The 17,457-nt window shown below is 47.8% G+C and overlaps 1 protein-coding gene across 1 annotated transcript in view; it reads right to left on the bottom strand.

The window, feature by feature from the left end:
* Positions 1-9,451: 9,451 nt before the first annotated feature.
* Positions 9,452-17,457, bottom strand: part of ARHGEF26 (Rho guanine nucleotide exchange factor 26) — a 155,035-nt gene continuing 147,029 nt past the window's right edge. The window contains exons 12-14 of the mRNA XM_075546945.1: positions 14,164-14,231; positions 12,552-12,656; positions 9,452-11,767 (exon numbers count right to left, since the gene is read on the bottom strand). Of these exons, the coding sequence (XP_075403060.1) occupies positions 11,625-11,767; positions 12,552-12,656; positions 14,164-14,231 (316 nt within the window). The 3' untranslated portion in view covers positions 9,452-11,624. The remainder of the gene's footprint in view (positions 11,768-12,551; positions 12,657-14,163; positions 14,232-17,457) is intronic.

The raw sequence follows: 17,457 nt of genomic DNA, 5'->3' as shown, positions 1-17,457 counted from the left end.
AATAGCCTGGTATGAATGTTCAAGGAATTCAAGAAAATCATTTTGAATCCTTGCAAAAAACATTGTTTCTTGCGCACATGAAAGAAAACATGCCTGGGAAGCTTATTATATTTTTCACTTAATGAAACCGAGTGACACCTTGTTGATTTCTCTTTCTAGACCTCCAAGAATTTATTTTAGGTATTTCACTGTTTTGCTATAAGCTCTAATTTGTTAATTTTCAGTTCTTTCTGGATGCTAACTGCCCCCAACCCCCTGCTCCGGACCACTTCATTTTAGAGCAAAGATAGTCAAATGGAATAAGCCTATTTAATATTTTTGCAATATTGGGCAAGAATACAATGGAGATGAATATCAGATGTCTAAGTACTTTAAAATAGTTAATTTACTAAACTTGAATAAAAGTCAAATAACTATGAGTAACACTGGTTTAAACTGCATTGATCCACTTACACATGGATTTAAAAAAAAAAAACAAGAAAAAGCTTGATCATCAATGGGGGAGTAGTTGTCTGTTCATTACATTGCTAGTGAAATAAAAGGGATCTCATGGAGGGTGCAACGCCGCCCAAAGAACACCCTAAATCCTATACAAAGTGCCACTGGGGAGGTTAGAGATCCTCCCAAGAATTAGAGAAAACTCCAGACACTATTAGAAAAGGTGAATCACTTGATATGTATGGTAAATTGAGATCTGCAGCTGTGGTTGCCAGCCATTGCAAGATCAATGAATCCGGTATAAGGACTATTGCACACAAAAAAATTTTTTTTTAATTGTGGACGTTCCTGCAATGCCAGTAGGCTTGAAAACCTTAAATTTCTGCAAAATAGCTTTTTACCTTGTATTGAACATGTAAGAGTAGCGACACCAGTAGGGAAAAGGGTAGGTGAAGGGAGAGAGGAGGAACCCATCACAGTAATTGACATATAATCCCTTCTCAGGAGACGGACAACAGAAAAGTGGGTGACGGGAGACAGTGGTTGGTGTGAGACACACACAAAGATAAATTATCAATGGTTCATGAGGGAGGGAGGTGGGACAGGGAAAATGAGCTGATACCAAGGACTTTAGAAATGTTTTGAAAATGATGATGGCAACATATGTACAAATCTGCTTGACAGGATGGATGTATGGATTACAAGAAGAGCTGTAAGAGCCCCCAATAATTTTTTTTTTTAGAAAATGTGACTTTTGACAAAACATTCATAGACCACACCAGAAGGATTCAACGTGGAAGCCCCAGTAAGTGCACTAGTCTGCACCTCACATGTCTCCGGAGCAGATACATGGAGCAGACATCGTCCCTTGGACTTAAGTCCGAGTGTGAGAAGCAGCAGAGGAGTGCTATCCCAAGTTATGGAATCGGTGCTGATGGGACTTTCGTTAGGATCCCTTGCTTTGATGATATCCAATGAATGGTGGCCTGGGACTTCCCTGTATTGACTATTTGAATGCATTCTTTGCACACCCCCGGTGCAGGGGTGGTTACATGCGGGCTGCGTCTGCGAGGTTGGTGGTTGGAAACACCAGTAGCTCTGAGGGCGAGGGACTGGCCTTCCACTCCTGTAATTGGCTGCAGTCTCGGAAGCCCATAGGGGGCTGCCGTGAGTCAGCATTGGCTCAGGGGTGGTGAGTTTGGTTTTGGCTTGCTTTCTCATGATATCTCAATCTGGTAGGCAGGGCTCGACCTTTGTGAAAGAGTGTCATTGTTGAAGGCCATTAAGACTCGGCCTTGAAATGGCTGAGGTCTCACTGACCTATGCGTCAGTTTTTGATGATTTCTTCTGTGACTTAACGTTTTGAACAGACTGTCAAGAACATAATCAAGAAGGTATGCAAGGTCTGGGAAAATAGGCTGTTTAATTTTCTCAAGGATGTCTGGCTTGGGAGAAGTTGCTATGTGTATCAAATGTGCTTGCTTAACAATGAGCTAATTAACCCCGGGTTGTTTCTGCATGGATAAAAGGAGTATATAGAATAAACTCGGGGCTTCAGTATTCACTGTTGCCCTCCCAATACTTTTTTTTTTAATTTTAACAATTTATTAGGGGCTCATACAATTCTTATCACAGTTCATACATATACAAACATCAATTGTATAAAGCACATCTGTACAGTCTTTGCCCTAATCATTTTTTTCTCCTCTTTTCTTTTTTTTACATTTTATTAGGGACTCATATAACTCTTATCACCATCCATACATATACATACATCAATTGTATAAAGCACATCCATACATTCCCTGCCCCAATCATTTTCAAGGCATTTGCTCCCCACTTAAGCCCCTTGCATCAGGTCCTCTTTTTTTTTTCCCCTCCCTCCCCTTTCCCCCCTCCCTCATGTGCCCTTGGTAATTTATACCTCGTTATTTTGTCATATCTTGCCCTATCCGGAGTCTCCCTTCCCCCCTTCTCTGCTGTCCCTCTCCCAGGGAAGAGGTCACATGTGGATCCTTGTAATCAGTTCCCCCTTTCCAACCCACTCACCCTCCACTCTCCCAGCATCGTCCCTCACACCCTTGGTCCTGAAGGTATAATCCACCCTGGATTCCCTGTACCTCCAGCCCTCATATGTACCAGTGTACAGCCTCTGTCCTATCCAGCCCTGCAAGGTAGAATTCGGATCATGGCAGTTGGGGGGAGGAAGCATCCAGGATCTGGGGGAAAGCTGTGTTCTTCATCGGTACTACCTCGCACCCTAATTAACCCATCTCCTCTCCTAAACCCCTCTATGAGGGGATCTCCATTGGCCGACACTTGGGCCTTGGGTCTCCACTCTGAACTTCCCCCTTCATTTAATATGGTATATATATACATATACATATACACATATATACACATACATACACACACTTATATCGGATTTTTTTTGCATGATGCCTTATACCTGGTCCCTTGGCACCTCGTGATCGCACTGGCCGGTGTGCTTCTTCCATGTGGGCTTTTTTGCTTCTGAGCTTGATGGCCGCTTGTTCACCTTCAAGCCTTTAAGACCCCAGACACTATCTCTTTTGATAGCCGGGCACCATCAGCTTTCTTCACCACATTTGCTTATGCACCCATTTGTCTTCAGCGATCCTATCATGGAGGTGTGCAGTCAATGATATGATTTTTTGTTCTTTGTTGCCTGGTAACTGATCCCTTTGGCACCACTCGATCACACAGGCTGGTGTGTTCTTCCATGTGGACTTTGTTGCTTCTGAGCTAGATGGCCGCTTGTTTATCTTCAAGCCTTTAAGACCCCAGTCACTATCTCTTTTGATAGCCGGGCACCATCAGCTTTCTTCACCACATTTACTTGTTCACCCACTTTGGCTCCAGCCATTGTGTCGCCTCCCAATACTTTTCTGTCTCTCTTTTTTCCCCCTTAATCCTCACTCCCCCTTTCAGGACTGTTCGACTCGTCGGCAGGCTCCGACAGTCATTCGAAGTTTTCACCTATCACCAAGAAGGAAACAGTCTCTGCCCTCCTTGCCTCCCAGCTGGTGTTCAAACCCGGTCCCAAGTTAAAATAATATTTTGATGAATTAAAAAATGCCCAAGAAGGGGGTCAGCTAGAAGGAACGGGCAGTGGGTGCTCGCCAAAGGGCTGTCTTTAGTAAAGGTGGTCCTCTTGGCCGGCCTTCTTCCTCTTCGTTCTTCTCCGAGTGGGACAGCACTCCTCTGGCCTGGCTTCAGAGGAGAGGAGGGTCTGTCCATAGTGTCTGCCTTCCCCTCCCGAAGCTGAAGCCTGAGCGTAACCTCAGGCCCGGGAAGACAATGAAGTCTAGGATGATGAAGGCAAGCCTGAGCGCACTCTCCCTCTAAGGGCAGCTGGGGCAGCCACTGCAGGACAAGGATGAACTTGGTCATCCCCCCAGAGTTGTTGGCTTCCAGCTCCATGACTCACTGGGCAGATGGAGTCTCATCCCAGGGGCGGGTTGTCATGAAAGGCCCAGAAGCCCATCAGAAAGATGGTGCGGCCTGGTGGCCAGCAGGGTTGAATAGGTGCCCATGGAGCAGACCAAGTGAAGGGCCAGGTTGCCACCGCAGTAATGGTGAGTTGTGTGTGCCTTAGCTAGTTGATGTGGTTGGTCTTGTCTTCCAAGCCTCTAGCCACTTTGCCATGCCTCTGGGTTCAGTGAGAACATCGAGGCATTTCTGGAGGGGTGTGGGGGCCACTGCTGTCCAGCTTGGGCACCTGCTGTGCCCAGTAGCCCATAATTATTGGAGTGGCTCGCTTTCCCGTTCACCCCACTGGTGGCTCAATCTCTAGCACTGAGGTGGGCTGGCTTTAAGGTCTGTCTGTACCACCAACTGCAGCATGTCCCAAAAGGTAAACGACTTGTGTCCACCACGGTAAGAGGGGTGATGCCAGATGTCAAAGGGGCTGAAGCTCAGGTGTCTGTGTGCGTTGTGGCCCTGCGACTGCACCTCGTTCTCCTTGGCCCTGCTTCACGTGATGGCCAGTGTGGACCAGCAGGCCTCTCTGTCCCCCACATGTGGCCAAACCATTTGGCGCTGCCAAGGGACAGTCTGTAGATGCTGTTGGCGTGGCTGTCGCAGTTGCAGCTGTCATGCTCTGGTTCTTCGAGGCCCAGCGATGGAACCCAGTCCCCCACAGTCCTAACTGACCCAGGAAGGCGGATGTGGTTGGGCTTCACGTCCAGTGAGGTCCGTCACCTCTCCAGCCAGCAGACACATCCCTCCCACACCCACACTGTGGACTCCATTCTTGGTCCCCGTGGCAACCTCACCAGCACGTGTGTGCCAGGCTTGTGGGTACCAAGGCCGGAGAGTGGGGCTGGTGGTTCACACCAAGCCGGCCCGAGAGTCATAATTGCCTGCCAAGTCCCGGTGGTCGTTTTTAAGTGTGCAGTGCGGTCCTGCACCCAGGCTTGGTTCACATTCAGGTCCTGCTGGGTGATGCCAACAAGGCCCACTGCTGCGGAGACTTGGGGTCTGTGGGCTCCTGGTACACATCACTTTACCATCGGACCCGAGGCTCCCTCTGCAGCCAGCTGTGAGGCAGCCTCTACTGATGTCACCGCTTCAGGAAGGTTTGGCTCTCTCAAGCAGCAAACCCTGTGATGCTTCTATGAGTGGTAAATAGAAAGAGGTAAAAAGAGAGAGGGGCGGGTGGGGATTCATATGGAGAAATGGCTCACACAATTGTGGAGTAGAATGGGTCAGTCCAATCTAGTTCAAGCCGACCTTCTCCTGACTCGTGGAAGCTGACAAGCAGGAACTGGGAAGCAGGATGATGAAGCAGAGATGGGATTGGAGTCTGTGGGGTGGGGCAGGGGCAGGCTGGTGGATGCAGAGGTTATTAATATGAATCTCAAGTCGGCCACTGTTGATAGTCTGATGGCAGGTCCTGGGATCAGCACCAATGAACATTTCTCCACTCTGAAAAGTCACGTATGTCCCCAGAGGCCGGCATAGTGTAACTGGGATACCAGTATCCCCAAACATCTGAGTGGTGGGGAGCAATTGGGACTTGTAAGTCCCCATGGTCATGAACGGGTTAAGTAGGTCACCGTTCCATTGACTGTGTGTGTGTGTATCTTTCCACCCACTCACTGGCCCTTTGTACTCGTGACAATCCACTCCCTTTCACAAGTCATGGCAATCCCTGCCCTTCCATCTTCTCTCTGCTTATCATGAGGGTACCCATCAGTCCAGTTCTGAGGATTTGGGTTTTCTTTACATTTTTAATCCATGTTGAAAAATATGGATCACAATTTAAAGATGAGGCTTTCTATTCCCATAAAGAGTTAGTCTTAGACACTAACAAGGGCAGTTCTTCCCTGTCCTACTGGGTCACTGTGAGTCCGAAGTGACTCCACAGCAGTGTTTTGCTTTTAAAAAATTTTAATATGAGGTGCTGTATCCCAGAGATGTGACCATGTAATGCTTTCATGTCTTTTGGCTGTCATAAAAGGAGATCAAGTCTTCTATATGTATTTGTGGTTTCCTGTGTGTTACTTGCAAATTGAAGTTTCGTGATGATTAAATCTTCAAATGAATAACTTATTTTCAGGTGCAATGCATTATAAGCAGGTGCTAATAGCATCCGTGATATACTGTCTATTGCTTACAATTGATGAAGCCTTCTGGTTTATGATTAAAGTTAATTAAAATTATTTCATTGTAGTGATTACATAAAATTAATTTATTGTAGAGATTTTCCCAAGACACCAAGATCTCTGTTTGCATGGGTACACAGAGGATGTCCACAATTTCTCATGTGTGTCTACTAATATAGGTGTGCAGCTTTGGCATTGGGATTAGCCTGCTTTTGCAAATGATGTTTTCTAAAAATGCCCTTTCTTTAAAATGGACTTTTTGAAGGAAGAAGGCATTCTAGATCATTCTTCTTTCTACCCAAGAATGGAGATGATTCTGAAGAGAAGTGAGCCCATGATGCCTTGGAAGCTTTGCCCGAAGCTCATTTGAGGATGATGCAGCAGTCGGGATGGCAGAAGGGTTGGATGACAAGGTGGCACCCGTGAGGAAAACGAAGGTGCATGGAGCGCAGATGTCGCCTATGCTGACAGCACAGTGCACTTGTTTCAGCACTGTGCTAAGCGTGTACCCTGAAGATAAAGCACTAAATGATTTTTTTGTCTATGTTTACAGGAAGCATTTTGGAAATTTTTATGTGACCCAAGGGCTCACAGTATGATGCATAGGGTAGAAGATGACAATACCAAGTAAAATTGGCAGGCTACCACTGGAGAGGAAGAAATACATCCACTGCCATGCCTTTACTGATGAGTATACATGTCCTGCGAGAGCTCAGATATTATTTTGGTCTAGTCACACCCTCTTGGGAATTACTTCTGGGACACACTTTATGATTAAAACAAGATTCAAGAAACTCAGAACATACAAATTTTGAAAAATAATGGGGTTTTCCGGGAACTTTTTGAAGCCCCCTCACACACTACAGTGACGATTCAACAGCCATGTATAAAGTGAACCTGGCTATGATCAGCTTCACAAATCATGCCCCAAGTATCAACGTTCTCTCAATAGCCACTTGCACATGTCAGGGCAGTTGGTAAAATCATGATTCCATCCAATGGCCATTCAACAGTGAAACAAACACGCTGATGGTGCCCACCAATCACGAGTACAGTGTGCTGCCAAACTGACTCCCAGATTGGCTTTTTGAGTGAGTCTGACAGACACTCCGGAAAGTGACTCACGTCTCTTTCACTGGGAGTGTTGCACTTGGACGATTCCATCCATGCAACTATTCTTATAGGCTCAGGACTGTTGACATTTTTTCCTTCTTCTTACTTGGTGACATGCATGAAGGAAAGGGGAATGTACGTCGAAAGACCATGCTAGCCTTGGAAATGACGGAGAGGCAAGATAAATTAAAAGTGGGGAGAAATTTCATACAGAAGCATGTGTGTCTGCAGTACAGGGGCAGGATAATCCACCTGGGGTGGTTTGGGCAACCTTCTACAATCCAGAAGACATCCCTAGGGTCAGAAGACAGTGTTAACAACGATGTCCCCTCCTCGGTAATCCGCTGCCCATGAGCAATTGCCATCACACAGTGCAATGGGAGGGCAGCCTCTTTGACTTGAGATGATGAGAGGTGCATAATTGGAAGGCGTTCTTCCAAAAGGCAGCATCAATTGCTGCACGTCCTTCTCGCTGTTGGCAATGGAAACAGTTTCACCGCGAGGGACTGTTAACAGCAGGAACTGTAAAAGCAGATGTGGCCAACTTTCAGGGTCACTCTCGTTAGACAGATTATCACTGTAAGTTGTGCTGATTTTAATTCCCTAGTTGCTCCCCCGTCTATGGTATTGTTTGTTCACAGTTCCCTTCCTCCACCTCCTCCTCCCCCTAAGTCCCTCCAAAACTGTTGGTCCCGTTCCTTGGGCTTGCTTCCCATACCTACCTTATATAGGCAGGCAAACCAACAATAACATAGACAATATATAAACAAAAAATTGAATAAAAAGAAAGAAAAAAATATATAAATAAAAATAATAACTAGCCAAAAAAAGCACAGATAATTTCAGGTCTGTCCACTGACCTTTATGACTATCTCCCCGCTGGTCTTGGGGGTTCTGGGAACTGCCTCTCCTAGGCTGAAGTCTGTTTGGAACCTCCGCAGGGGTTTTGTGGCTTTGCTTTGCTCCCACTGCTGATCTGTCATGTGCTCTTCTTGGCTCGCCCCGCTGTGGGGTGTGTGTATGTTTCAGACTGAACTCACTATCCCCCCGTGCCCCCTGTTTGTGTCCTCTGTCTCGATATGCTCCTACGAGAGGCCATCCTGTCTTGGCTGTTTTCAGCCTACAGCCCTCTCTCTGCCTTAGCAGCTCTGTGCAGGGACTCGTTCTTAGGTCTCGGCGTGCCAGCACAGGGGCTAGAGCCTCACTCTTTCCTTCGTGGTTTGCTTCCATGTGGGCGTGGCATGCCGGCCCCTCTCCCCAGACTGTAGGTTGAGTGTTGTCCTCTGTAGCACAGACTTCTAGAGGGGGGTCAGTTTGGCTCTGATGAGGGCTGGCCCAGTAACCCACTCTGCTCTTGAGTTGCTCCATGTGGTTATGTTGCCCTCAAGGTTTGGTGCATGGTGCTGGGACCTGCATGCACACTCCTAATTCTGTGAAGACATAACCAATACTCACCCCCTGGGTGGGTTATTGTCCTGCTCCCCCCATGCCACCGTCTTCCCACCCCTTTCCCTCCTCTTTATGATGGAGTAACCTGTACCTCCTAGGGTTTGGCCTGTCTCCCACCCCACTGCCTGTACCTCAACCCGGGACGGTGTGAGATAAGTGGCTTTTCTTTTATGCCTACTGTCTGAACATTTCTGATCCCAAATTGTAACCTGTTAACTTCCCAAACAAAGTCCGGAATTGGGAGTATGGGCAATGAGTTCCATATGGTCACTGCAATGAATTATCAAACCTAGCTGAGGAGCTCCATTGGGCTGCTGACTGCAAGGTGAGCAGTTTGAAGCCGGTATTACCTCCAGAGGTGAAAGAGGAGGCTTCCTACTCCCAGAGAGAGTTACAGTCGCAGAAACTTAACCGTTCTACCCTGTCCTGTCCTATGGCCGTTAGTTGGAATTGACGCCGTGGATGTCAAATCTGGAGTGTGAGAGTATGCCAGAGGGATGGTGGGCGTCAGGACTGGTCAGCAAGAGTGGAGGCTGGAGGCATGTCTTGGCCTCTGCCTCACTGGAACCAACCGTGGCCTGACGTTGAGTTTGCTTCTTCACTCCTGTGAAGTCAGAGGCAGCCAAAAGCTGCTGCCACATCATTTTTAGATATAAATGTCACACATAGTATATTCCAAAACCCATTATACCTCATAAAAGTTTTTTAAAAACAGCTTGGTCCCAGTTCTTAAGGATGTTCTGCACTTAATAGGGCAACTGGTGCCAACGTGGACCCACACAGGCGGGAAAAACACACAACAACATTACTTCCCTTCGATGTTAGCTGAGACACCTTTTGATTAGAAAGTCTGATTTAACTACATGTCCAGCAAACACAGGAAGTGAAATCACACCACAAAGGTCCAAGTATACACAAAATCTTTATACATCCACATATTTGACCAAAAGTATACAAAGCAGCGTCAAGTTCTTGTCCTCCATAGGTCGCGGAATGTAGTCACTGTACAACTCAGAGAAGCTGCTCACAGCACTACGTTTGGTGGGGGATCCTGTGTCCTACAGAAATGGCAATTCGTAGTTGAAATGAAACACTGTCAATGTGGGAAGTACCTGCCACCTAACAGCTTTACCTAACAACAGGGCGGATCTGCTTGGCAAATAAGGGTTTGATGTAGAAGATGCACACATTGTCCAAATGACTTCGTGTTTCTACTTATAAATTAATTCACAGGATTCATGACGCAGTTGCTTTTTAGCAAAAGGTATTAGCAAAAATAATACAAAACAATCTCTTGGCAAGCAATAATAGTTTCCTTTCTAAATGAAAACCTCACATTAGACTAGATTACAGCATGTTAGTGTCCCCTCTCATAAAGTTGCTGACATAAGCAACAAGCTGAGACCCCTTGTAAACAAAACCCCAGACGTCACTGCTGCAGTCCCCGGTGCTCACTGACAGGCTCGTCCACACTTCAAGGGGCTTGGGATTGGCCTTGGCTTTTAAAACAGGAAGTGTTTGCAGAGCAAAAAAAGAGCAGGTGGGCGTGGGGGAACCCCAATGTACTGCTTTTCTCCTCACTGCCCAGGCACACTTGCCGGGATGGGTCCCACACAGAGGGGAACCCTTGGATAACTGCACACTTTTCCAGAAGTGTATCCCGCTGTGAACAGACTGGGGCAGTGAGGGAAAACGGGTAAGAATAGTCACTTCTCTGTCTGAAGTCCGGCCTCCTCCTCGACGCTTTGTGAAGCCAACCTGCTGCTGCAATGACTCTGCTTTCTCCCTGCTGCTGTTAGTTGAGTCCCTTTCAACTTGTGGGGACTTCATGTCTGCGGAGCAGAACTGCTTCCCAGGGCTGTGCACGCGGTGACCGTTCGGAAGCAGGAGCCTCTGGGTGGGTTCGAACCACCAACCGCTAAGCTGGCCCATGAGCCTTTAACCTTTGTGCCTCTCCCTACACCGGTGGACAAAATAAAATTCTGCTGAAAGTTCCAGTCCAGGGAGACGCCACATTCATCAAGCGAGGCTTTTGTGCAGAACACGAGCCGTTTCTGTTAAGGCCAGACTGTTAGGTTGCGTCTAGCTACCCTACTGGCTGTTTACTGCCTTTTCCAGGCCTCGTTTTCCCATCTCTTGAGCTTGTTAAGGTGTGTTCCAGCCAATTTCCTATTGGGCAGGGGGGAGCAGGAATGGTCAAAATCCTTGCTTTATTGAAGGCCAGGCAGCCTCCTGTCCGTTTATTAGCTCCTCTGGGGAACGTTTTCAGAGGAGGACGCGGCCCTGTGTTCAGTTTCTGCTCTCAAGGGCTCCTCGAATGCCTGTTCAGTCAGGTTGGAGAAGACCAATGGTGGGGGAGGTGGACTCTAAAAAAATGAAAACCAAGCCCCTACTTTCCTTGTCATGAAGGGGAAAAAAGGTGTCTGAAATTCAAGTGCCAATATCCCCTTTCTGGGAAGATTTAGGAACAAACCCCAAAAATGTAACAGCTCACTCTGAATTTTACCAGCAACTTTTGAAATGAACTCAGCATTAAAATCAAGTCTTGAAAATTAGAGGCGGCAAAATATTGATACCCCTGTAGGATCTAAAATCTCACCCGCACAGGGAGAACCATTTAGAGGAGCTGTTTGAAGCGGGCGGGAAGGGCTCCAGCTAAGGGTGACGGTGGAGACAACCAGGACACAGCAGCCCAGATGCATTGTTGTGTCACAACCTGGTGAGGCTAGGAGCAGCAGAACCCGCCTGAGCCCTGAAACGGGCAGTCCCGAAGCTCTGTGTACTTGAAGAGGGTTGCCAGTGGATGGTGTGCACAAGCTGAGCTGTGTGAACCAGCTCAACCCAGTGGCTGCTCTCCTGAGAGCACTCAACCACAGGGAAGTTGAGGCACGCGTTTTCATGCTTTGAAGTAAACGGGCTGTGTTAAAACGAACAAGAAGATCAGCCCACACCACACGGTGCAAATCACGCAGTAACGAAAGGTCGTCCGAGGGGCTACACATTGGTCTCCAGGCCTAGCAGGCGCCCCATCCTCTCCACGTTCTTGTCGATTGTGGCCTGGCACGTTATCTCCTTGGCACACTCCATAGGAAACCAGCCCCGTTCTCCATCTCGCAGCCGCTCCCCCTCATACCAGCCTGCAAAGAAGAACGGAGTCTGCATCAAGCACCACAGGTTTAGGGGAGGCCCAACTGCACAGAGGATGTCAAGATCAGAGGCACCTCAGACCATGGACAAGGATGGCAGAGTTGGGATGGTCGACCAGTGAATGTGGGGAGAGGCCACTCCGGTTAGACAGCAGTTCAACAGCTTCGTGTTTCCCTCACTTTTGAAAGTGAGGAAGAACTAGGTCATTGGGGGACTCAGGAGGGAGGAAAACTTTTCTTGCTTCATTTTGGATGACAAACCATATGATGGTATCACTAATCAAAAGCATTAAATGAACATTAAGAAGACTGGGAACGAGGCGAAGGAGGCTACATCTCCAGTTATTAGACTAGCACTGTGTTCACAGAGTGTTCAGTGGCTCTTTCTGGGAACCAGACAGCCAGGCCCTCCTTTCTAGGTACCTCTGGGTGGGCTCCACCCTCCAAGCCTTTTGGTGAGCCACTGAGCATGTTCAATTTGCACCAACTAATATTTAGGGTGAAAGATTTCAAACATGACAAAATCCCTAAACACCTTTCTAAGCCATCGTTAGGGCTCTTAGAAGCCACTGGCTTGGGAAATGAAGTCCCAATACAGAAGAAAAGGAATGAGAGCCAAGACAAGACAAGCAGGTAGTACCTGTGTGGTCTCACACACTACTGGGGCAGGCCAGGTTCTACAGAAAGCAGGTACTGATAAGAAAATTAGACCCCTCGGGAGTTCTCTTGGCCCCTGGACTCAGGACTGCGATGCTCCGTACAATACCCCACTCACCGTCGCTGACGCGCTGATAAATGAGGACCACATCCGACACCTGAAGGGACAGTTCATCAGGCTGCTTCGCAGTAAACGATCGAATGATTTCCACCTGGGTCAGTGCTGCGGAGGAAAGGTGGCACGCTGAGTTCTCAGCCACAGAGAAAAACAAGGCTGCTAATCAATCAATCCATCAATCAATCAACCATGTGCGTCAACGCGCTCCTTCTGAGCAGTTCGCAGCGGGCATTGCTAAAGCAAGTCAGTCTGGTCTCAGGAAAGAGAGTCTTTCTGGGGGCTCTGACCTGAGCACACACTTTTAGGATCCCAGAAGCTCAAAATCAAGAGTGGCCTTTTCTGATTTGTGAGCCCCTTCAGGAATAGTCTTGATAGGGGCTTTTAGTCACCTCACCTAACACAGAAGAAAACTGCCATTGTGCGTGGGAGAGGCTGGAGCAAGGCGGATGAGGTGGCGTACCAACGCCGTGCCTGGGTGGGAACATTTGCAATACACCCAGCACCCCGTTCTCCTGGCTTTTCCTCAGCATGGTTCCTCAGCCCTCCAGCAGCAATGGCTGCAAGTGGCCAGAGGTGCTGAGAAATAAATAAAAGGTGCTCCGACAGAGGGGCCTTTTTGGCATTTCCTTACAGGAAGGTCGTATGAAGGACACAATGAACTCTAGCGACTCCCGAAGGAGGGCTGTGATCTCTCAAATAGTCTGTCCCTGACTCTGAAACACAATCAAAAGGGTTTCAAACCAATAACCTGATCTTGTGACTGTGTTAAAATACATATTACTAATGATAATAACAAATCCCATTTCAATCCTTGTTAAGTGTGCAAATTCAACGACGGATTACAGTGACCATCTCGTAAAACGGTCAGCATGATCCAGTTCCACGTCTCCCCCAAGCGTGTCAGAGTCAACAGCAGCGGGCGGGTTTCTGAGTGTTCCACCAGGACGGGCTCTGCTGCCCGCCTCATTGGGGTTTGCTCTCCCTGGTGCCCCATCCAGAGAATCCACGCTTTGTCCTTTCCTGCACCAACATTTCCTTACCATTATCAGTTAATTTCAAGAAAGGCACAAAAGACTCACAAAGCCCTTTTAGGTTAAACCCACATTTTGACTAAGAATCAGAATGTCAGCATGGAGAAGGCTTACGCATACGATCATTACCCATGAGCAATGTCTAAAGGATTAAGAGCTTCACAGGTCAAGCAGGGCTTTGACGTTCTGACATCACCTAGCCTCTTACTCATAACAAGCCCATGCTCTATCTCGTACTCATGTGCTGGGCTGCTAACCCTAACCCCAAGGTCAGCAGTTTGAAATCACCATCTCGGCTGCTGTGTCCTGGTTGTCTCCACCGTCACCCTTAGCTAGAGCCCTTCCTGCCCGGCTTCAAACAGCTCCTCTAAATGGTTCTCCCTGTGCGGGTGAGATTTTAGATCCTACAGGGGTATCAATATTAAGCCCTTGGGGCTGCTCCACGTCCCAGAGGGGGCCATGAGTCAGAATGGTCTGGGCGGCAATGGGATGGGCTTGGGGTCTGAGTAAACTAGTGTCCACCAGAGGGCAGAGTCCCTCCACTTCCCATCTCAGCTCAGGCTGCTCCGGGGAAAACTTACAGGTTCGGTCAGGATGCTGCTTCCCGCTGCTGTGTCCCAGGGCGGTAATCCAACGGGCTCGCTCACTCCTAAACACAGAGGCAGGTCCAATTGAGAAATTCATGGTCCGGAGAAAAAGAAGAATGCGCGACCTACACAGCCATTCCCAGAACACAGAGGAGAAATTCGCCAGACAGAGCTTGGCTTTCATAACAAGGGAAAGAGTTACTTAAAAAGCCCACTCCGGGAAATCTAAAGCAGGCGGAAAACCAGCCCAGGCTGCTGAATGATGCTGAATGAATGGAGCCAACCGCGGAGCCAGCCGAATTTCTCTAGCGTTTAACATTTAATAATGAGCTTTTTATAACAGCGCATTATTAATCTCAACCCATTGTTTTGTACACTATTGCGATCTGATGTGTAATGTTTCAGAAAGGTATATCTGAGTTAGTAAAAATCCTAGATCAATCGATTGCTATCTACTCCCTTGCGCCCCAAATAAATACAAATCATTTTAGGAAAGATAAGAAACTTTAAAATTTAGTGTTCAGGTAAGTATTGTAAAAATAATTTCACCAAAATATAAACCTTACTGAAATAGAAGTTTGTCTAAATATTTTGACTGTTCTAAAAATGCTTGAAATAGGTTAGTCAGTACACCAATAAACTTTCAGGAAAAATAAAATAACCATAATTTTCATGTGATAATAAGCTATAATTAACAAAATAGAATAATTACTTGGTAAAAGGTCAAAAGTTTCAAGTGAGCAGGTCCACGAATCCATAGCATATTTACCTCCAGTTTTTTACTGGGAGAGGCAGATAACACATACACGCTTTAAGATCACTGAAAGCATCATTAAACAGATATTCCATGTCAGATCCATGCATTTTCCACCCATTTTGCCTCTCCAACAAGTCCGTTTTAAAGATGGGGCAAATGGACTGAAGCTCCCAGGTAGTGAGCCCCATCCAGGTCTATTTCCACTCACCTACTTCAAAGAGACACCTGCACCATGCTCAGCTCTGATCCTGGCTGTCTCTCTCTCCAGGGGCCTCCACCCGCACCCTGCACCTGGCCAGTGCAGCTGCTCGCAGCCCTGGAACACAGCATACTGCTGCACACCCCTTCCTATTTGGGGTTCCCACTCCCTAAGGCCCCCTTCCCTCTGTTTTTACTAGCAATCGCCACTCATCATCATCATTTAAATATTTTACTGTGGTATACATAACATGTAAAGTACAGGTTCTGCTCCAGACCACTAAAATAAAGCAAACGTGAATACAAAGCAAGTCCCACAGATGTTTCCATTGCCAGTGCAGATGACAGTTGTGTTCTGTGTGCCAGGCTGTTGTTGGCATTAGGTGCCATCCGGCCGCACAGCCGAGAGCATCCCTGCCCAGCCCTGCCCCATCCTCACAATCCACATTCATCGAGCCCAGGCTTGCAGCCAGTGAATCCCTCGAAAAAGGTGGGGATATTGTGAGACTGAACCACACTGTGACATAGAGACACGAAGTAAGCACAGGGCTCGCTCCAGTCTGTGGAAAAAAAAATGCAGTCTGCAAAGCGCAATAAAAGTAGGTAAGTCTGCATATGGGGCCTGGAGCTCTGTGAACGCTTACTTCTGTAGAAACCGGACCGCGTGGGCAGTTGACACTCTTTGTCTTTTTCTAGCCTATAACCTCCCTCATCGACCAATGCTATTTCCACCACCATAGATCCATTTGGGCGTCCTGTGAGGGTGAACAGGGGTGGGGGTGCGCAAATGGGAAATGCGCTCAGTTGCTAAACAAAAGTCCAACCCGCCATCGCACCACACACACAAAAGGCCTGGCAATCTGATCGAGACAAACTCAGCCACTGGAGCCCAACTCTGCTAACATGCGGCCTAACTTGAGTCGGAGCGGGCTGCCCAGCAACTGGTTAGATTCATTTAGCCTGTTTTCGTCCTTCACGGAAACAGAATCCTAAGCTTGCAGGCTCAGCTTCTTTTGCTCAGCAGGTTCACTCAGTACAGGGGCACCCAAGCCTCACCTTCTCAAGGGAGCCTCCTCTGGCGCTGCCACCTGCCCCCTTGTAGGGCACCTTTCTGCACAGCCTTGTCACAGTGCGGATGAACGGAAAACCTCAGGAATGCAGGCGTCTTTAACGTTTGACTCACTGTAGTTCTTCAAAGCACTGCCCAGCACCCACATCACATCAGCATCATGCACCAAGTCACGGCCGTGTGCTTCCTTGTCTCCTCTTTTATCAGTGGAGCCTTGGTGGCACTGTTGGCTACACGATGGACTGCTCACCACAAGATTAGCAACGTCAAATGCACCAGTATGTCCGAGAGAAGACGGTGACGCTAATCTGCTCCTGGAAAGCGTTACAACTTCAGAAGCCGTACAGAGGCTCACCAGGGGTAAGGAGCCCCAGGAGGCGCAGTGGTTACACATTTGGTGGCTAGCCACACGGTTAGCAGTTTGAAATCCCCAGCGGCTGTGCTAGACAAAGATGAGGCTTTCTACTCCCATAAAGAGTTGGAGTCTCGGAAACCCACAGGAGCAGTTCTACCCTGTCCCACAGGTTCACCAGGAGTTGACATCGACTTACAGTGATTATTTGTCTCCACAATAAACATTTGGGGTAAAATAACTTATTTCCATTTTTTCTGAGCAGAAAGTGGAAGCTTGGGGTAGTGAACCTGCTCACATTACAACCCCCCATCTGTGGTGGAATCAGTATATAAACCCAGGTAGCCTGGGATTCACAAGATAGCATACTATTGTGGACTACCAGGACCCACACCCAGCAGAAGCTTATAAACAGCACCCGGGAGGGTGGAAACTGCAGAGTGCCCCAGGCAGACTTACTTAAGAGTTAGATGAGGCCGGGTGCTGGCTGAACAGGTGTGTCATGAAGTGATAAGACCAATCTATATGGAAACTGATGACCAAGACTTGTTTTTAACCCTGCCTCTCTAACCCAGAACAAAGGGTTTTAGAAGGGTTTTTGTAAGAAACAAGCAATGCAGAGCTTCTTATATTCCCAGGCAAACAAGTCAATCCTTCACATCTTTGTTGGGGTAAAACCTGCGTTTCGCTCAGGCTGAAGTGGAATTTCCCAAGTTCGAAGGCCCCTGGCGAGGAACTCTGCAAGCATGGATCGATCGCGTCTCTATAATGTCAGACCCACGCACACTGGAGGTATCTTTGCACGGACACCTCGTCTTCCAGTGGCCCACCACTGCTGTCCCTACACCTTCCCCAGGAAATGTGGAGCCAGGGAGGCGGCTCTTGCATCTACAACTTTCAGGCAAGTCCCGT

Source organism: Tenrec ecaudatus, chromosome 4, assembly GCF_050624435.1.
Source record: "Tenrec ecaudatus isolate mTenEca1 chromosome 4, mTenEca1.hap1, whole genome shotgun sequence".
Taxonomy (NCBI): domain Eukaryota; kingdom Metazoa; phylum Chordata; class Mammalia; order Afrosoricida; family Tenrecidae; genus Tenrec; species Tenrec ecaudatus.
Note: the sequence above shows the minus strand (reverse complement) of the source record. Positions and strands in the feature narration are given on the sequence as shown.